We start from the raw sequence: 22,709 nt of genomic DNA, 5'->3' as shown, positions 1-22,709 counted from the left end.
AGCCCCCTCTAGCACATGTGCCATAGGTTTGCCAATATGGCTCTAGGGTACACTTAGGATTGTATATGATGTCTTGTGGAAGACAAGCACAAGAATCCCACAGAATGTGACTGATGGTTGAGTTGTTATATGAACTGCTAAAACAGGCATCCTTATCCATGATATCATGGCTCCATTGAAGAAATGAGGCATATAAGCTGCCACTGTGTGCCAGGAACTATGTCAAATGATGAGCATACAAAGAGAAAGAACATAGTCTCTGCTCTCATAGAATTCATAATCCAATGGGAAAGACAACAAGCACATGTATATGTACAAACAACCTATAAACAGAATAAATTGGAAATAATTGACAAGTGGAGTCACTAGAAGAATTAAGGGGATCAGTGAAAGGCTTCCTGTAGATGAGATTTAAATTAGTACTTCAAGGAATTCAGGGAAGCCAATAGGTAGAGATGAGAAATGTGAGAATTCCAGACATGGAGGTAGCTGGAGAAAATGCTAAGTGCTCAGAGATAGTGTCTTGTTTATGGAACAGCAAGGAAGTCACAGTCACTAGATCTAGATTATGTGGCCGGGGAGAGTAAGGTATAGGATAGTAACATCAAACTCATTGCTGGCAAAAATCCTGAACTAGGTAGACTGTAAATGTTTAACAAAATAAATAAAAATACAACACAAAGTTAAATTGTGGTTCTTGGAATCAATATGTATCTTGCAGGGATTCACTTCTATTTGAGTTTGACATCACTGGTGCAAGAAAGATAGGAGGAAGCTTCTTGGAATGGCAAACAGGATTTTATTTGATCCTGGAGGCTATAGAGCTACTGGAGTTTAATGAGTGGGTGTGACACGGCTGGACCTCATTTTAGGAAATTATGTTGGTAGCTGATTGAAGGACAGATTGGAGGGGTTAAAGATTTGGGGCAGGCAGATCTACTGGTGGGCTACTGAAATAGCCTGGGTGTGATGAGGGTCTATATCTGAGTGATAGCAAAGTCAAAATAGAGAAAGGGCCAAATAAAAGATTTAGCAGAGGTGAAATGGGCAGGTCAACAGACTGCAGTTGATGCAAAAGTTACCTCCTCTTGGCAGCCAAAAATACTTAGAAAATAAAGTTCTCTACTCATTTATTCATAAAAGAAATATCTTGACAACAAAGTCTTTGGCATGGTCAAATGGTTTAATATCAGAAATAGATATGGCTTTATTAATGGAAATGACACAACCACCTCCCTTGCTAGTGTACTTTAACACCCATCGGGCACTACTACTCCAGTTATGTAATATCTTCTTATCAGAAAGAGCTTCTAAAGAGCAGTGACTGTCTTCTTTTTCTATTTGTATTCCCAGAGCTTAGCAGTTTTTATGTGCTTTTCACTAGTTCATTCATGGAAATAATTAAGCTCACGGAAGCTAATGAAGTCATCAAGTAAAAGTAAAGACAAAAAACAGAAAAGGGTTCAAGATAGAGCCATATGGTGTGCACTGCCATGGGGCATATAACAGAAGAACTTGCATAGGAAATGGTGGAATGGTCAAAAAGGTAGGAAGAAAACTAAGAAAGCAGTGTTATGAAAATGGAGAGTGACAGTATCTAAAAGAGGGTGATTAACAATATCAATTCCTAAAGAGAAATCAAGAAAGATTTAGTAAGAGATCATTTTTAATTGTGGAGAGTTTTAGTTGACTGGATAAGGTCTTAAATTAGAAAGAATGGAGAAGTGGGAGGAAAAGAACTAAAAACAACAAGTTCAGATAGTCAGCCTCCTCTCTCCTATTTGTCAGGAATTCTATAAAGGAACAAGAAAATGGATACAATCTTAGCTTCAAGAGGCCTTGTTTGTATGAATCAGGAGGTCTCATTTTATTCTGCTTTGGGCAGGCCAAATTTGGATTGATACAATCAGTTCTGAACATTGCATTTTAGGAAGAAAAATAATCTGGAACAGATTCAGGGAATAGAATCAACATGGTGACAGGTCTGGAGTTCATAATATATGAATACTGGTTGAAGGATGTTGAGCCTAAAGAAGAAACAAATGGGGGGGAAGTGGAAAGGGGAAGATATGACAGCTATGTTCAAGCAGGTAAACCAGAAGCATTGCTATATAAGATACAAAGGAAGCATTTAACCAAGATAGCAATGTTAGGATGTTGAAGAGTCTGTATCCTCTAAATCACTACTACTGGGTACTGTTCTAAGGCAGAAGAATGGTAAGAGCTAGGCGGGTGGGGGGTGGTGGTGGTGGTGGGGTTAAGTGACTTGCCCAGGGTCACACAGCTAGCAAGTGTCTGAGGCCAGATTTGAACCTAGGACTTCCCGTCTCTAGGCCTGGCTCTCAATACACTGAGCTACCCAGCTGCCTCCAAAGAGTCTAAAAATATACCAGAAGGAATGCTATTTAAAAAGACCAAAGAGAAATTGTCCGGTCCCTAGGATTGCAAGAAAAAGTTGTCAAAAACAAGCATTAGATTTGAGCAGAGAGAATCCAGGGTAGCTTTGGTACAGTGTGCAAGCAGGCTGGAACCACATATGAAGATGGATCATACTAGTGTCCAAGGAGCCTCACCCAAATTATAAAGAGAGAAACAGAGTCCATCCAGTGAACAGGAAGCATAATGCTCAGGCTGCAATGTCTGAGTCATAGGAGCACACAAGGTCAGACCAGTACCTGGGCAGTAGCTTTGCTAAGCAGCTCCTGCATGAACCATTGTAAGAGACAGAAATAGCTTAGCACAGCGGTAGTCTGGGCCCAGACCAGGACTGAATCAGTCTAAGCTTGAGTCACAGAGGGAGATATGGCCAGACTAAGTAGCTCGCTAGCCCATGTGAAGCCCAGATAGCTCCCAAAGCCCACATCTGAACCACTTCAGGAGAAAGGCCAGAATGGCACAGGGAACTCAAATCCAAAGCACAGTAGAAAAAAAGAGCCTGGACAGCACCTGGGGTTTTGTAGGTCTGCTACAACCAGCACAATAGCTGGCTTTCCTGTTGGGGTAACAGCAAATGATGCAGGATGTATCCAAGTCTGGGTTTGGGACTGTCCTAGGAGTGACAGAGAAACAACTGAGGCCAAAATCTAAGTCTAGCCATAAGGAGGTTAAAAAAAAAAAAATCAGGAATTTCTGCAGAGGGTGAAGAGTAGCCTCTATAAGCCAAGACCAAAAAGGGCCTATCTAGACCATTCAAGAGTACAAGAGAGAGGGGGCAGCTAGGTAGCTCAGTGGATTAAGAGCCAGGCCTAGAGATGGGACTGGCCTCAGACACTTCCCAGCTGTGTGACGTGGGCAAGTCACTTGACACCCATTGCCTACCCTTACCACTCTTCTGCCTTGAAGTCAATACACAGTATTGATTCCAAGATGGAAGGTAAGGGTTTAAAAAAATTAAAAAGAAAAAAAAAAAAAAAAAAGAATACAAGAGAGCAAAATCTGATCTAAGTGTAAAGCTCCAAACCAGACATTGGCTAGAGATGAGCAAATAATACAAAATGCTAAATAGGAGAGAGGGTGGGTTGGTGATGAGCTAGTTAGAAGCAAACCAAACTCCAACAGAGGGCTAAATGAGAAGGGTGGATATTAAAAAAAAAAAGTAAAAGTCTGTAATCAAAGGCAGAGTAAGGGGAAGAAAAGAGAGGGAGGGGAGTAGAAGCGGATCCATGTATAGTTGTTTGCATGTTGTCTCCCCAATTAGCCTATGAGACTTGCCTTAAAATGAAAAATGGCATCTATCTAAAACCATTAACAAGCATTATCTGTAATGGGGCTAAGCTAGAAGTCTTTCCATTAAGATCAGGGGGGAAGAAAGGAATCCCATTTATACCACTGCTGTTCAATATTGTACCAGAAATGCTAGCTATAGCAATAAGATAAGAAAAAGAAATTGAAGGAATGAAAGTAGGCAATGAGGAAACAAAGGTATCATCTTTTGCAGACATGTCTATAGAGAGAACCCAAGAATTAATCAAAATACTAATTGAAAGAATAACCACGTTAGCAAAGTTGTAGATTAAAAAACCTATATAAATCATTAGCACTTCTATTTACCACTAATAAAGTCAAACAACAAAACATAAAAAGAGAAATTCCATTTAAAATAACTGTAGACAATTAGATTATGAGCTCCATGAGAACAGGGACTGCCTTTCACCTTTCTTTGGATCCCTGGCAGAGTGCCTAGCATATAATAGGTACTTAATAAATGTTTGTTAACTGAAATTTCCATAAACAATACTCTATAATAGTATTATAGGTCCTTAAAGAATTCAATTAATGATCAATACAAGGAGAAGACAAACAAAACCAAGAAAATCTATAAACTGTTACCTGTTAACAGAGTTGATTACATTATGCTACTTTGGAAGTAAGAAAAAATAAAATTTATTAGGCATTCTTTCAGCACTGAATTAGAAAATATCCACCCAGATGTTAAAGTATTATATCATTAAGTACTTGCCTCTTTGAGAAAATATTCCATATCTTCTTGACTTTCAAATACAAAAGATCTCAAATCATTTGATGGAATATGATTTTCAATATATTTGGCATTTTTATAGTCTTTTACATGAATCTAAGTCAAGAAAAGACAATATTTTTATGACTATTAAAACCATTTAAAATGTGTCTCTATAAATGAAACATCAAAGGTCAAAAGACTTAGAAGAGATATTGATGTTTTAAGGCTCAACATTTTAAAAATAATTCTTAGTAATTCATCCAGCCTAGTCTTGCAAAGAGTTACATATATTCATGAAAAAGACAAATCTAAGGTTCTATTAGCAATTAATAGGCTTAGTTTCTGACCAATGTTTTACGTTTATGGTATCTAAGTTCTTGATCAGTTAAAAAATGCAAATGCATGCAATATACCTCAAAAAGTGTAATAGTAATTTTTTTTGAAACCCTTACCTTCCGTCTTGAAGTCAATACTATGTATTGGCTCCAAGGCAGAAGAGTGGTAAGGGTAGGCAATGGGGGTCAAGTGACTTGCCCAGGGTCACACAGCTGGGAAGTGTCTGAGGCCGGATTTGAACCTAGGACCTCCCGTCTCTAGGCCTGACTCTCAATCCACTGAGCTACCCAGCTGCCCCCTGTAATAGTAATTTTTAATAAATGTATCCGGCTACTGAAAAATTTCCCAGAAGGTTCCAAATTTCGCATGTCTACAATATGTGAGATAAGTTCACTGAATGGATAACTGGCAAACCAAATACAAAAAATGAAATAAAATCTCTTTAAAACTCAGAAGAGAAATTCTTAAACTTGGCATTTAATAACCAAGTATTTATTTAATATTTACTGAATGCCAGCTGCATGGTCAAGTCCTATGTTAGACAGTAGGACAGGGGAATTATAAGGGCAGTAAGTAAGGAATTTATAATCAATCTAGTGGGTTTAAAAAAAATGTTATAGCATGAAATTCCCCCTAAAATTAATTTAAATTTCATTTAAATGGTAAATGTGTCACAGTAAGCTGACGAGAAGATTGTCAGGAAAGTTTATGAAAATAGGATGTCAGAACTCCAAAGAAAGTTGTGAATCATTTTTACAGCTAATATTTCTGCCTGATTCTGTGTTACTAGAGACTTACTAATAATCACTTTCTAAGACTTATTTAATATGCAGAGTACTTGTAAAATGTCTCGAAGCCTTCCAAATAACATTTTCTTTCCAGTAATATTTAACTTTAAGGCAAATGTCTCTTGAATTGTTTAAAGTATATTTGTTATGTACACACACATATAGAATCATAAGAACATTTTATGCACACTATTATTAATATAAATAAAATTGATGCAAGAAGGACAAATTGTTTTGAATATCCAATGTAAAGAAAAATGTGATCAATATAAAATGTAATAATGTTTCACAAATCTAATACTGAAGGAAAACTAGGTCTATTTAAACCAGGACTTCTTATCTTTTTTTTTATGTCATGGATTCCTTTTGACTGTCTTGTAAAATCAATGACTCCCTTTTCAGAATAATGTTTTTAAATATACAAAATAAAATACAAATCAATTATAATGCATAGTTACTATATTTTTTAAAAGTTCTTGGTCCCCAGGTTAAGAACTTCTGATTTAAAGGAAGAGTCTAGTAAATTCTTTGGTAAGTAACATATATTTCTGCTATGCAGATCATCATTCTTTAATCTATTTTGTTTTATTATCCACAAATACTAATATCCTATTTATCTAGGACTGTCACAGAATGAATGAGTTATTCAAGTGAATTTCATATATGAATAAACTTATACTTTGCTAGATTTCCATTTAAGTTACTTTTAAAGAAGGTGAACATATTATATGCTTCTTGTTTTAAAACCAGTGCAAACAAAATTAATCTCAACAATTCAAGGTCATTGTAATGAGTATCAGTTATTACACTGTGTTATATGGTAAAATGAAGACCTTACAGATTACCAAGGTGTGTAAAGAATGCATTTAAGGTTAATTCAAGGTTAAAATCTGTTATAAGTAGTCAGAAGTATGATCATGAAACAAATGAGGTGTTACTTTTCTATGAATTCTTATTACAATATCAATTACAATAGTGACAAAATAAGATGTTCTCAAAATGAACAGATTCTCTTACCATGAGCACTATAGGTTCAAAAACTGTTTTCTTAAATCTGTTTTTATTTTTTCTTAGCCACATAACGGCATCATGTGTATCACGGTATCTTGTTCTCAATTTCTCTTCTCTTTGTTTCAATAAATTATCAAGGCATCTAATACGAGTAGTTATAGCTATTTTTGAAAAACAAAAATAAAAGCATTAAGATTCTGAAAAGTATAGTGAGTTAATCCAGTCATTTATTAAACACTTATTAAATACAGTCTATCACTGTAATCATTCCATAGATAATTTTAAGAAACAGAAAATAATCACCATACTCTTAACCTAGGAATCATCTTTAATTCCTCACTCTCAACTTATATCATATCTATTTGCCAAGTCCTACCTTTGTAACATTTTTCATATATACCCCTCTTGTTTCCTGACACTGCCACCACCCTGGTGCAAGCCCACAATATATCATTCTGAAGACTACTGCAATAGTCTTTTGGTTGGTTTCTCTGTCACAAGTCTCTCCAGATACTAGTTCATCTTGCGCTCAACTGTCAGTTACTTGTTAAAGCAGAGGTATGACCAATCCCCCCCGGCCCCAACAAACTCCAGTGGCTCCCTGTCACCTCAAGAATAAAATATAAAAACTTGTTTGGCTTTTTTTTGCCCTTCATAACCTGATCCCTTCTTAACTTTTTTGGTCTTCTCACAATCCTCAACATAGTCTGTGATCCAGTAACACTGGTCTCCTTGCCATTTCTCACATATGACACATCTTCAGACTGAAGGCATTTTTACTGACTTTTCCCCAGGCTTGGAATTATCTCCTTCCAAGAAGCCTTTTCTAATCCCAATTAATGCTGGTGCTTTCCCCCTGAAACTACATTGAATTTATTCTGTGCATATTTTTTTTTTGTTTAGAGTCGTCTATATATTGTTTTCCCCATTAGATTGTGAAGTTCTTGAAAGTTGGAACTGTCTTTTTTTCTTTTTTGAATCCCCAAGGCTCAATCCAGAGCCTGACTCACAGTAGGTCTTTAAAAATACTTGTTAGGAAATTGATAGGAAATAAATATACAGCACATGAAAATAACAGTGGATTACAGGACAGTATCAGGTTTCATAACAAAAGACTTTACTTTAACCAATATAGTATTTCATCAATACTTTTACAGTTTTAGTAAAACTTACTTTCTTGATCTTTTTTTAGATTTTCCACCTCTTTCAGCCTCTCATTTATCTCTACATCAATTGCTGACTTTTCCTCATGTAATTGTTTTAGATCCCGGTTAAGGGAATCAATTTGAGGCTGCAGATTCTCACAACTTCCTATGGACTCAATTTCATTTCTCAAATCATCGATCATCTTACGAGTGTTACTTATTTTCTGCAATCGATTATCTTCATCATCTCGCTTCATTCTGAAAGCTTGCTTTGCTTCTTCAATCTAATAGCATACAAGAGTAAGTTATTATGAGACTTTTTCTATTGGTTGATAACGACAAAAATAAACAATTTGAATATGTAAATATTTTATTTATGCCTTACTAAAGGTAACAAAATTCCATTTTAGGTCCAAATAGATATTTCAAATAAACAAGAGTCAGTCTTCTACATCATGTAAATTCAAATAAAAATTAGTAACAAAGCACAACAGAAATATAATGTGGTTAACAATAACAAATTTGTAGAAATGAATGCAACTTGATCATATTCCACAATATATTCTAAGTGAATATATGTAACATAAACATTTAAGATTATATTGCCAAAAAGAAGAAAAAAACAGAGAGAGGTAGAGAGAGAGAGAGAGAGAGAGAGAGAGAGAGAGAGAGAGAGAGAGAGAGAGAGAGAGAGAGAGAGAGGTAGAGAGGTAGATCATCCATCTTTCAAAGCTATGGGTTGGAAATTGCTGGACTTGGAGTCAAAAAGACCCGAGTTCAAATCTTGCCTTGGATACATACTGTGTGACTCTGGTAAGTCACTTAACCTCTTTGTGCTTCAGTCTCCTCATCTAAAAGCACCTACCTAATGGAGTTGCTGTGAGTATCAAATGAATTAACACATATTATATGCTTTGAAAACCTGACTATTATAATTTTATTATGAGATGTACTCTTGTCCAAACAATGGGCAAAAGCAATTACAAAGGAGAAAATGGATAGTTTTGACCAAATGAAACTCTGAAATGCTTCTATATAAACAAAATGAATAAACTCAGGATATAATAAGTAGTTGAATGTGAAAAAAACGTTGTCTCAATTTGATAAGGGTTTAATAACTAAGATGTATAGATAATTAATATACATTTAAGACCAAAAGGCATCCCTAATAATAAGTGGTCAAAGAATATGAACAATTTGCAAAAGAAATACAAATTATATTAACAACCATATAAAAGAAGGTTCTAAGTTAATAATAATAGAAATGTAAATCAGAACAGCTATGCCTAAGATTTCACTTAAAATCCAACAAATCGGCAAAGGTGATGAGAAAAGAATAGTTAAAAGTTCGGGAGACTGTGAGAAGATAGGTACACCGGTCCTTTGTTGATTTTTGTCTTTTTTTTTTTTTTTTAAACTCTTACCTTCTGTCTTAGAATCAATACTGAATATTGTTCTAAGGCAGGATAGCAGTAAGGGCTAGACAATGGGGGTTAAGTGACTTGCCCAGGGTTACACAGCTAGGAAGTGTCTGAGGCCACATTTGAACCCAGGATCTCCCATCTCTGGGCCTGGCTCTCAATCCACTGAGCCACCTAAAATGTTTTCTTTCAATTTATTTTCATTTCAAATCTTTCTCCTTTCCCACCTCATTTATTGAGGTTAAGAAAAAGATCCCTACAAAAATATATAGTCATGCAAAACAAATTCCTGCATTAGCTGTGTCCCTCCATACTACTCTCAACTCCCCAAAGAAGGAAAATGACATGGGGCTTCAGGTCTGCCCAGTTGATTGCCCCTTTAGTATTGTTATTATTCAACAAATTTTTATATGTGCAACAGTATAAAACATCTTTCCAGATTAATCATTTTGTGAAAGAGAACTTGAACAAGCAAAATAAAGTGAAATACAGAATGTCTCAGACTGTATTCAAATTCTAACAGTTCTTTCTTTGGAGGTAGATGGCATTTTTCATCATGAATTCTAGAAGATTCTCTTATCACTGTATTACAAGGAATAGCTAAGTTATTCATAAATGTTCATCACATAATATTGTTGTTGCTGTGTACAATGTTCTCCTGTTTCTACTCATTTCACTTTGCATTAGTTCATGTAAGTCTTTCCAGGTTTTTCTTAAATCACATTTCTCATCATTTCTTATAGCACAGTAGTATTCCATTACAAACATATACCACAACTTATTCAGTCCCCAACTGATTAACAACTCAGTTTCCAATTTTTTGCTTCCACAAAAAAGAGAGGTTATAAGTATTTTTGTACACAGGCCCTTTATCCTTTTTAAAAATCTCTTTGGAATATAGATCTAGTAATGGTATTGCTGGATCAAAGGGTATGTACAGTTTTAAAGTCCTCTGCAGGATCCAATTCATTCTCCAGAATAGTTAGGTCATTTGACAACTCCACCAGTAGTGCAATTTTCCCACATCCTCTTCAGCAATTCTTTTCTGTAATATTAGCCAATCTGATAGGTCTGAGGTGGTACCTCAGAGGTGTTTTAATTTGCATTTCTCCAATCAAGAATGATTTAGAGCATTTTTTCACTTGATTATATGTTGCCTTGATTTCTTCATTTGAAAACTGCCTATTTATATCCTTTGAAAATTTATCAATTGGGAAATGATTTGTATTCTTATAAATCTGACTTAGTTCTTCATATATTTGAGAAATAAGGCCTATATCAAATACATGCTGTAAAATTCTACTCCACCCTACCCCCAGCTTCTTTCTTTTCTTTTAATGTTGGATGCATTGTCAATCTTTATTTCTTATCCCTGACCAAATTGTTTTTGACAATTATGTCTTTGTAGTATAGTTTGAGATCATGTACTGCTAGGTTCTCTTCCTATTGTTTTACATTGACTACCTTGAAATTCCTGACCTTTTGTTCTTCTGGATGAATTTTGTAATAAAATTTTCCAGCTCTATAAATTAATTTTTTGGTAGTTTGCATGGAATTAGATATATAAATTAATTTAGGTAGTACTGTCATTTTTATTATAATGACTTAGCTTGCCTACAGGCAATTAATATTTCTCCAATTATTTAGATCTGTCTTTATTTGTATAAAGATGTTTTATAATTGTGTTCCCATATTTCCTGTGTCTTGGCAGGTACACTCCCAATATTTTATAAATTGTCTGTAGTTGTTTTAAATAAAATTTCTCTTTTGCTGATGGATTTTATTGGTAAAATACAGAAATGTGGATGATTTATGTGGTTTTATTTTATAAGCAACTCAAGTTGTTAACTTTTTCTCTTAGTTTTTAAGTTGACTCTCTAGGGTTCTCAAGGTAAGCCATCATACCATATATGCAAAAAACAATCATTTTTTTCTCTCTTTACCTATGCTTATTCTTTTAAGTGTATTGCTATAGCTATCAACTCTAGTACAATATTAAATAGTAATGGAAACAATGGACATCCCTGCTCCACTACTGATCTTACTGAAAGATCAAGGATTCTAGCTTGTCCTCATTACAGATAACTCTGTTACTTGGTTACTAATAAATACTACTTCTCATTATAAAGAAAGTTCCATTTCTTCCTTTCTAATTGGAATTGGAGAACTATTTTGTCAAAAGCTTTTTCTGCATATATTAAAATAACCATATGATTTTTGTCAGTTTTGTTATTAACATGACCAATTATATATTTCTAATATTGAACCAGTCCTGAATTCCTGGAATAAATCTGGCCTGATTATGGTATACATTCTTTGTGATATATTGCTGTAATCTCTTTACTAATTATTTTTTAATTACTAATCAATCTTTATTAGGAAAATTGCTCATAGGTTCCTATCTGTTTTGATTCTCTTTGGTTTTAGTATCAAGACCACACTGTGTTATAGAAGGAATTGGGTAGGTGTCAGGACCACCGGGGACCACCTGGGTGGGGGTCCCAAGGGGTAAGAATGCAGACAGTCTCAGGAGGGCTGATGGCAAGTTTATTGGTCACAGCTAGATATTTATGGAGGGTTGGACCAGGCAGAGGTATTAGATCACTCACAATGGAAGTCAATGATTAACAGGATGGAAACAATAGATTAAACTACCGAGGTGGTTCTGAACAGAGTTTTCTATAGGTAATAATTCAATATGTCAATGTGTGACCTAGTTTCTCATAGAATTCCTGTATTAGTAATTTCTTGGAAGAACATGCAGTTTTTACAAAATATAGCAGGGAGGGATTAGAAATCTCAGGTGAAGTCATGGGCTGTGTGACTGATTCTGATTTTACTGGGGTCCACTCTCACTACTGGGGCCTACAGGTAGGACTCCTTTATCTAGCAATAATCTTGGAAAGCAGTTAGAAATAAAATATGCCAAAAAAGTGGCTAATTGTCATATTCAATTGTTTTTGTAATAGCAAAGAATTAGGAAATAAAATAGTTATTCATCATTTGGGGAATAACTAAATAAACTGTGGTACACAGATGTAATGGAATATTATTACTGTGTGGTAAGAAATGACAACTATGATGAATATAGAAAGCTTGGAAAGATCTAGAAGAATTGATGTGAAGAAAACGAGGCCAAGAAAACAATGGGCAAAATTAGCACAGCAAATATAAGTAGAGAGAACCACCATTCCAAAAAAACTTCCCAAAAGTGAAATGTTGCAAAATTACAAAGAACAAATATGGTTCAAGACAAGAAATTTAATAAGATACTTCTACCAGACAGGTCTACAGATGAGGTCCACAAGTATGAAATATTAAACATATTTTCAGGCTTTTTCTATGTATTTATTGATTACTTAAGATGATATTTTTCTTTTCTCTTAAAAAAGAACTGTTATATGAGGCAGCTTTCCGGGAGGGGGTAAAGGGAATAGAGGCTGCCTTGGTGATATAAAAAAATAACAGGGGCAGCTAAGTGGCACAGTGGATAGAGTGCCAGACCTAGAGCCTGGAAGACTCATCATCCTAAGTTCAAGTCTGGCCTCAGACACTTACTAGCTGTGTGATTCTGGGAAAGTCACTTCACTCTGCCTTAGTTTCCTCATCTGTCCAATGAGCTGGAAGAAGGAAATGGAAAACCACTCCAGTATCTTTTTCCAAGAAAATCCCAAATGGGATTATGAAGAATCAGATTCAACAGAAATGAATGAACAACAATAAAATTATATCAATAAAAACATTTAAAAAAATCTGTCATGGAGCATAACAGAAATATGTGACAATAATAAAAGAACAATAGTGATGAATGAAACTAGTAAATACTCCAATTTTTATTACTTTTGCAAAACTCCATTTTACTAGCATTGGTGGTAGAGATGGTAAAATCCTTAGAAGTCATAGTTCAATGCATGAGGAAAGTGAAGATTAGAAAGGAACTGGTCATAAGGGATGAGAAGAGATTTGAACTCAGGTCCTCTGATTCCAAATTCCATGCTTTCCCCACCACATAGGCATCTCATATTAAAGCTATTAATTTACAACTACTTTATATGTTTAGGTTTGTAAAACTCAACGTGAAAAGTTTCTAAAAAAAATCTATTCAAACACAATTTAAGGCTTTTTTTTTTTTTTTTTTTTTTTTTTTTTTTTTACTATTTCTTAATTTTAGGCTTAAAAATTTTCTTACTTTTCTATTACAACTTGAAAGAAAGGAACTCTTGGCTTCTTTGCATTTCTGGGTGCTGAAATTGCAATATGCAAAATATTCTAACTTTGCTGCTTTTCTTGGATACAAAATTTTCATAGCTACACTCTTTTTTTTTTTTTTTTTAAACCCTTGTACTTCGGTGTATTGTCTCATAGGTGGAAGATTGGTAAGGGTGGGCAATGGGGGTCAAGTGACTTGCCCAGGGTCACAAAGCTGGGAAGTGGCTGAGGCCGGGTTTGAACCTAGGACCTCCTGTCTCTAGGCCTGACTCTCACTCCACTGAGCTACCCAGCTGCCCCTATAGCTACACTCTTCATCAACTACTGGGGAAAAAACTTCTAGAACTCTGGAAAAGAATTGCCAGAAGGGGGAGAGAAGGTGGATTACCCTACTTTTGCTTTTCTGTCTTTTCCAACTATGAGGTAGAAAAGGGAAGAAATGACATAAGTTCCAGAATGAATTCTATATAATTCTTTCCGCAAACAAAAATTTCCCAGATCAATTTACACTTCTTGGAAGAGGACAAAGCAATTTTATAATAAACGTTCAACCCTGATTAAATATGCAAATAAACTATTTCCTTCAAAGATATAAAGCTCTTTAACTACTAACCTATATTATATCTCTACCTAAATTTTTAAAGAGAAAACGGTAATGGTTAACTTGCATGTAAAAGCAAATTCATTCTACTAAGCATGAGAAAACTCTAGTGGACCAAATTCCAGTGAGTTTATTGGATATGTCTTTATCATATAGGGATCCCAATCATGTAGATTCAAGATTCCTATAAGTGAGAAATGTTAACCCTCACAGGATTCCCTACTCAACCCATGCAATTTTGAACAAGCTTTTCTACCACATGGTAGTGTAGGGAGTTTGAACAAAGTTGTATTTCTCCAGGAATTTTCCATTTCGCTCCTACAACTGTACCAGGTTTTTAAGCTCTTAAGACAGGAGTTATTAATCTTTTTTGTATCATGGACCCACATTTGGCAATCTGGTGAAGCCCATGGACCTCTTCTCAGAATGATGTTTTTAAATGCTAAAAATAAAAAAATATAGCATTACAAAGTAAACCAATCACATGGAAATATGGTTAGCAAAATAATTGTAAAAATAAGTTCACAGACCCCACAGAAAGAACCCCTGTTCTAAGGCAAGATCAGTACATGCACCACTAATATATGTAGTTAATATCTCATTATGCAATCTTACTTGTTTCTCTCTCTTTTCTAATGCATCCTGTTTTTCTTTGCATTTATAAGATGTATTTCTAATTTCATTACTCTGTAAGGAAATAAAAATGCATATATTAAAATTTAAGTAAATTTTTACAAGTAAGAAAATTATTTTCCATCTGACTTTTTGTCTTTTAGCATTTGGCCTTTTGAAAACATAATTTCTGGTAAAATAAAACCTAATTTTTTATGGGTGGCTTCTAGGAGCTACCACTCGGATTATTAATAAAAATCTTTTCCTTTAAAAAGAAAAAAAATAAATTGTTTTTAAAAGTCTAGAGTAGAAATGATAAACTACATCAGAATATCATTTTTATAACACAGAATTTATCAGGAGAATGAGAGCAGGCTGAATTTCCTTTAGGAAATTGCTATTCCTTGAATAATTCTCAATTTCTCCGAGGAACAAAGGCCTTGCTTACACATCAGTAAAGAGGTACATGGTGGGTGTAAGCTGACTGCAATATATAACTGATGAAGACTTGCAAAGAATAGGAGCAAAATTCGTTAGGAAATTAGGAAGAGGAGATGGGCTGGTGCCATGGCGAAGGCAAGAGACAACAGGTAGGTAGCCCAAATGGTCTCACCAATATTCTCATCAACAGAAAGTAAAGAATTTCATTGGGTGGATCCCTTTTAACAAGTTCATAAGAAGGCTCTCAAAGGATGGGCAGGGATGAATTAGTGTAGGAGGGAGCACCCATACTGATGAGATCACAGATTTCATATTAATACTGAGTATATTTTTCAACAGAAATATTATTTTTCTACAGTTACCTGAGATCTGAATAGTAGAAATTGTACTATAATTACAAAGCACTATGTTTCAAATGCTCATTTTGACACAACTTATCAAGAAGAACATGCATTTACAAAGTTTTTTCAACATTAGGTCTATATTGCTGTGCTGAGATACACTACTGTCCAAACAGGTCTGAGAAGGCTGACTGGGATCAGGATAGTGGTTTAGTGAGCAATTTTTTCCCATTCTGTGAAGCTTAACATTCAGTACAGGAATCCTTCCTATGATGTTGGTTTTATGATTCCCATCTTTGGTTATTTAAACTGTGTAATGAGTAAAAAGTACAAATGACTAAGATTAGGGAGAGCCAAGGTCCCTTCCTTAAATGTTCTGAACCTCATCTGCTAGATTTTTAATCTTTAAAAGGTCCCATCCAAATCTAAAGTCTAATGTCTTTAAGATTATATATATAGTACCTTGCAAACTTTAAAGTATTATGTAGATATTATTGCTAAAACTATTAGAAAGCAAACTGCTCAATGGGTGGAATTTTTTCTCAATTCCTCACTTCCTACTAGGACAGGTTTGGTAGCACCAACTTAGGCTCTATCTTACACATTTTTGCTCAGCTTTTCTCTATGAGAAATAATCTGAAATTCAACATAGATATAGTACCTTCACTTTGACCTGGTTATCCAATTGTCGACGCCGCTTTTCATACTCTTGAATTTTTTGTGTTAGAGGGCCTTGTGCCTCTTTGAGTTTTTTGAGCTCTTCCTTTAATTGGTCACGATTTTGTTTTATTTCTTCATATTGCTGGCGAACATTTTCATATTCCTTGCAGAAAAGTAAGACAGAATTTAATCTGCTATTCTAGGTTGGCATATAAATGATATTAAAGTATATAGGTTAGAAAATGACAATAAGAATAATAAGAGATGGAAATATAAAAAAGATGTGAATTAGGGGGGAAAAAACAAAAAAAATTTGCAAAAAGGTCAAGGAAAAATGAAAAAAATTAAAAAAAAAAAAGAAGGGAAAAACATACAATGTGTCCAGAGGTCTAGTACCCCAAACCAACCATTCCCATTCCATTTAAGTAAAAACATTGAAAAACAAATTCCATAATGCATTCTGATTAACAGTGGCTTCAATAATGAATTCAAGAGCAAGAAACTCAAACTGTGGCCCAATAATTTAAAGTGCTCTTACTGAAATAAGAGATGTTACTTCACAGAAAACAAATGACTAAATTATCTAAGAATGCTAATTTGCAGCAGAACCACAGAACAGAGAATATGAGATTTTAGCAAATATTTTAAATGAGTGAGAAGGTAAGTTCTACCCTGATTGTATCTTCCAAGTGATTTCTCAATGACCTGACCACCATGACATTGAGACTAAATTCTGTCTCTTTCTCTTTTACCTATTCTCTCCCCCACCCATTCTCTTTTTCTCAGAATACTTGAAAATATACAAACCCAAGTCAAACAATTTTCATTTTAAGAGCTGTCATGGCCAAAATTATTTTGCTTCATCATCTTCTGGTGATGAGTTCTTCTCCCCTTAGCTAGCTAGGCTGACATGCCTAGACAAAAAAGAATTCATTGCCAATCTGACATTCATTCTGGTTTAATAAGATCCTTTTCACAAAAAATGAGGTAACAGAATAAAACTTAATTAGAAACTAAATGAATAAACTTCAAAAACACCTGATTCAAATCCATTCCAATTAGCATCCAGTATATGCAAAAGCATGTATAGGCTTAGGTTGCAAAGATGAAATGAGATATAGCTCCCTGCCCTCAAGGAGTTTACTTTTCTATTGGAAGATAAAATATATAAAGTGGAAAGTGATATATAATTATTAAAGAATGGAAATCTTTAATTGAAGTGTATAGACAGAATCTGAAAAACTCAAAACATCCCTTGATTAACTACTCTGTAATAAAAGAGTAATTAATAACAAAGAACAAATCATAAGTTCATAAAATGGAACAAAAAGCATACTATAATGTATGTAATAAATGAAGCAAAAGACTGTAAAATACATGTAGTACAGTAATGTGCACTCTTTATTACTGCTTATCCATTTAAATTATCCTTTTTTATTCAAAGAGGAAATAATCTTCAAAAATTAAGACTTACCACCCATGGTCTTTTTGCTTCAAGCATCTCAATTAAATCCAAATGACGTTTGCATTCATAATATCTCTCCACGTCTTGTTTGTGTCTTTCGTTACTCTGTTTCAATTTCTCCAAATAGTCACTTTTCTCTTTGCATGCAATCTATATAGGCATATGTTACACAAATCAGACTAAAAATACTTGTAGGTAAAACTTATTAAGATAAAAAATCTGGCATACACAAAAATTCCATTACAATGAGTTCCATAGGTCTCCTAAATAATATTACTATAGTATTTTAATTATAAAGAATATTATTGTAGTTGTTTAGGTTCTTGAAATGAAAACTCAATTTAATTCAAATGAAAATTTACTAAGCTTCTGTATAATTTCAATACAGTGAATTAGCAACTAGAAATAAGTTTCCTAAAGACAATCTTAAGCAGGCAGAATTCAGTTTCTCCTCTGGTTGCTGGAGGACACAGGACCAATTTATATGACTGACTGCTGTGATCCAAGGATTGGGGAAAGTTGAGAATTTTGATAGATCACCACCTCACTGGCTATTCACCTATTAGGAATGTCTTGGGATGTTCAAAGGAAGGGGCTGAATGAGCTTCCAAGCTGTATGTAAGGATCAGCATGTGAAAACTTTGGGGTTCTTATATATCAATTAAAAAAAATCTTTCAGCCAACTACTAAGAAATGGATTGAAATTGTTACATTTATGAATAGCAATCATCATAATAGGATTATATTAGTCTGTATGTCATTAAAGCTAAGTCTAAAATTTATAATGGGTTATTTTGTTCCTCCTTGACTGATATCCCTCCCTCCCCTTCCCCGTTCCTCTCCCCCTCCCTCCCTCCCTCTCCCCCTCCCTCTCTCTCTCTCATATATATATACACCTTGGAGTCAATACTGTGTATTGGCTCCAAGGCAGAAGAGTGGTAAGGGTAGGCAATGGGAGTCGAGTGACTTGCCCAGGGTCACAATGCTAGGAAGTGTCTGAGGCCAGATTTGAACCCAGGACCTCCCGTCTTTAGGCCTGGCTCTCAATCCACTGAGCTACCCAGCTGCCCCGTCCTTGAGTTTTTCTTGTGCTCCCAGAGCTATTACCATAGTGCCTAGAACATAAGAGCTGATGGATGAAATACTATGGTAGTGGAGATAGCATTAGATTTAAGAGTTAAAGGAACTGAATTAAAATATCCATTTTGCTACTTATTACTTGTGTAACCTTATACAACTTCCCTTAAACCCTGTGAGCCTCAGTTTCCTCATAAAATGAGAGAGATGGACTCTTAACTTTTTTTTTGTTTATATCCTTAGAGCATTCTAACTGTGGTAATATGCTCCCACAGATAATTTCAAGGAGAGATTAACAACTAGGGAGATGAACAAAGGTTTTCCCCCCAAAAGTGGCCCCTCTCCTGAGCCTTGAAGGAAGTCAACAATTTTAAGAGTAAAGAGTTAATTCTGGGCATACAAAAGAAGGAGGAATGAAAGGCCTTGTTTGGATGAATAGGCAGTTTTCAGATGAAGAAATCAAAGCTATCAATAATCAAATGAAAAAATGTCCCTCGTGATTAGATAAATGCAAATAAAAACAACTCTGAGGTATCACCTTATACCTAGAAGATTGGTCAATATGATAGGAAAGGAAAATAATAAATGTTGGAGGGGATGTGGCAAAATCGGGACACTAATGCATTGTTAGTGGAATTGTGAATTGATCCAACCATTCTGGAGGATAATTTGGAACTATACCCAAAGGGCATTAAAAGAATGCATACCCTTTGATCCAGCCATACCACTACTGGGTCTGTATCCCAAAGAGATTAAAAAATGGGAATGGACCTGTTTACACAAAAATATTTATAGCTTCTCTTTTTGTGGTGGCAAAGAATTGGAAACTAAAGGGATGTCCCTCAACTGGGGAAGGGCTGAACAAAATGTGATATATGATGGTGACAGAATACTATTGTGCTATAAGGAATGATGAACCAGATGATTTCAGAAAGAGCCGGAAAGACTTTCATGAACTGATGCAGAGTGAAATAAGCAGAACCAGGAGAACATTATACGCAGTAACTGTAATATTGTGGAACAATCAAATGTGATAGACTTTGCTATTCTCAGCAATACAATGATCTAGGACAGTTCTGAGGGACTTAAGAAAAAGAATGCTATCCATCTCCAGAGAAAGAACTGTTGGAGTAGGAATGCAAATGAAAACATATGATTTATTACTTGTTTATTTAGGTAAATGTTTTGGGATATTGGTTCTATAAGATTATTTGCTTCCAAAAATGAATAATGTGAAAATGTTTTGCAGGATAGTGCATGTATAACCCAGATTGAAAAAAATAAAAAAAATAAAAAAATAAAAAGGCCTCGTCTGGGGAAAAGCCAGTAGAAAATTTGGTTCAAATGTGTTGTGTGTGAAGAGGAGCAACAGGATATGAGGAAGGCAGGACTATATTGAGAAGGGGTTTAATTGCCAACTTTAGAAAATGGCATTTTATCCAGGAATGGGAGGTAAAAAAGTATTGAAAATTACAAGCTTCTTGAGGGCACTATTTTTTGCCTCTTTTTATATACCCAGTACTTAGCATAGTGCCTGGCACATAGTAGGTACTTAATGTTTACTGAATTGAAGTTAAGAGTGACAAAGGGAAGTTTTTAAACAATAAAAAAAACTTAGTGGGGAGCATGGGGGAGAAGCACATATATTTCATTAAGTTAGAGAGAATAACCTGTCTTACTCAAACTCCATTAAGTACTGGTTTTGGGGTTGTTTTTTTTGAAATGTTATGACAAAAACTTTACTGAATTTACAGTAAAAATCAAACTGAAAAAATTGGAATATTTTCTCATCTAATATCAGTCACTTTTATCCAGTTCTATTACCTAAAAAAGGCTTTAGGAAGGACATTTAAAAAATAACAATCATTTTTTTCTTTTTAATTTAATTTCCCCCCAAATTACATGTAAAAACAGTTCCAACATTTTTTCAAAGAACATTAAGTCTTGAATTCTCTCCCTTCCTCCTATCCCCCAACCCCACTTCCACCCCTGGTGAGATGGTAAGCAATCTCATATAGATTTTGCATGTGCAATCATATAAAACATTTCTCCATATTAGTCCTTTTGTGGAAGGAAATGAACAAAAAATTAAGAAAAAGTGAAAAAAGTTTGCTTTGGTCTGGATTCAGATCCCATCAGTTCTTTCTCTGGAAACAGATGGCACTTTTTATCACAAGTCCTTTGGAATTATTTTTGATATTGTATTATTGAGAATAGCTAAGTTATTTATACTGGTTCCTTATATAGTAGTATTCCTGTCACTGTGTTCAATGTTCTCCTGGTTCTGCTTATTTCACTTTGCTTCTGTTTGTGTAAGACTTTCCATTTTTTTTCTGAGTTCCTCCTGCTTGTCATTTCTTATAGCATAATAGTATTCCATGACAATCATATACTATAACTTACTTAGTCATTCTCCAATTGATGGGTACCTCTTCACTTTCCAATTCTTTGCTCCCACAAAAAGAATGGCTTTAAATATTTTTGTACACATAGGTCCTCCCCCACCTCCTTTTTTTAATCTTTTTGGGATACAAACCTAGTAATGGTCTTGCTGGGTCAAAGGGTATGTACTGTTTTATAATCCTTTGGGCATACATCCAAACTGCTTTCCAGCATGATTGAATCAGTTCACAACTCCAATAGTGCATTATGTTTCTCAATTTTCCCATATCTCCTCTAAGTTTCGTCATAGTAGCCAATCTGAAAGGTGTGGGGTGGTACCTTAGTTTTAAATTTGCTTTTCCCTAATTAATAGTGATTTTTTTCATGACTATAGAGAGCTTTAATTACTTTGTATGAGAATTGCCTGTTCATATCTTTTGACCACTTATCAACTGAAGAATGACCTGTATTCTTTTACATTAGACCCATTTCTTTGTACATTTGAGAAATGAGGCCTTTATTAGAGACTTATAAAAACTTTTTGCACTATTATAATTATGTGTTACTTTCCATCTTATTTCCCACTGTTTACTTTTTGATCACTACCTGCCCCAATTTGTTCTCTTTTCTATTAGCTCCTGCTCTCCCCCCACTTCTCTTATCCCCTTCTCTTCCTACTTTTCTATAGAATTAGAATAAGATAAGATTTTTATATCCAATTGTGTCTGTTCTTCCCTCAGTGAGTCAATTCTGATGAGAGTAAGGTTCAGGTGCTCTCCTCTCCACCTCACCCATCTTCCCCTCAACTTTGAATGCTCAATCATGTCTCTATTATGCGCAGTAATTTACCCTAATCTGTTTTCCCCTTCCCTTCCTCCCATTGCATCCTCTTTCTCAAGCCTTAATTCTACTCATACCCTTGCCTTCTGTCTGTGTATACTCCTTCCATCTGCCCTAATAAAGATAAAGTTCTTAGGAGTTACAAGAGTCATCTTTCCACGTAGGTATGTAAATAGTTTAATTTTATTGAATGTCTTTTGATTTTTTAAACCCATTTTGAGCTCCTCCATTAATTCTTTTTGGGCTCGAGAGCAATTCCTATTTTTCTTGGAGACTTTGGATGCAGCAGTATTGATTTTGTTGTCTTGTTTTGAGTTTGTGTTTTGGTCTTCCCTGTCACCAAAACAACTTTCTATACTAAGTTTCTTTTTTTGTTATTTGTTTTTCCAGCTTTTTTTTTTTGTTTAATTAAAAAAAAAACAAAACCTGATAAAGTTGGACTCTAACTTTGATGAAGGGAACACTGTTCCAAGCTTCAGGTTCTTTGTGCACCTGCCTTCAGAGCTGGCTCTGGGGATCTATTAGCTTTCAGTTCTTCGAAGGTGATATGATATAAGGAGATATGTATTTTAATACTCTTATGGCCTGTGTTCTGGTCTATGAATCACCATAAGCACTCTTTTCCATAGCCACAAGCACTGGTGTTTGCTAGTGCTCTTCCTTACTCTGAGAGACTGCATCTCAGCACTGCTACCTGGATCTGGGTATGGGCCTTGCATCCAGAACCAGCAGAGACCCCTGTAATCTCCTTTTGAGCAGTTGTCCAACCCCATTCCACCTTTTACGATCTGTGGCTAAGAGCTCTGAAAGCCTTAGCTGCTGATTCAGCTGCCCCCAAGGCCTGTTACCATGGTGGGGCCTGCCTTGCCATGTTGCTTTGAGCTCCACTTCCATCCTGTTGCACTAGACATTCCATGACAG

At 35.0% G+C, this 22,709-nt stretch overlaps 1 protein-coding gene across 1 annotated transcript in view; it reads right to left on the bottom strand.

The window, feature by feature from the left end:
- Positions 1 to 22,709, bottom strand: part of SMC5 (structural maintenance of chromosomes 5) — a 71,874-nt gene that overhangs the window by 28,060 nt on the left and 21,105 nt on the right. The window contains exons 6-11 of the mRNA XM_044659428.1: positions 17,499 to 17,639; positions 16,026 to 16,187; positions 14,586 to 14,657; positions 7,768 to 8,023; positions 6,601 to 6,755; positions 4,460 to 4,573 (exon numbers count right to left, since the gene is read on the bottom strand). Of these exons, the coding sequence (XP_044515363.1) occupies positions 4,460 to 4,573; positions 6,601 to 6,755; positions 7,768 to 8,023; positions 14,586 to 14,657; positions 16,026 to 16,187; positions 17,499 to 17,639 (900 nt within the window). The remainder of the gene's footprint in view (positions 1 to 4,459; positions 4,574 to 6,600; positions 6,756 to 7,767; positions 8,024 to 14,585; positions 14,658 to 16,025; positions 16,188 to 17,498; positions 17,640 to 22,709) is intronic.

This window comes from Gracilinanus agilis, chromosome 1, assembly GCF_016433145.1.
Source record: "Gracilinanus agilis isolate LMUSP501 chromosome 1, AgileGrace, whole genome shotgun sequence".
In the NCBI taxonomy this organism is placed as follows: Eukaryota; Metazoa; Chordata; class Mammalia; order Didelphimorphia; family Didelphidae; genus Gracilinanus; species Gracilinanus agilis.
The sequence above is the reverse complement of the archived record's forward strand: the minus strand, read 5'-3'. Positions and strand labels throughout refer to the sequence as shown.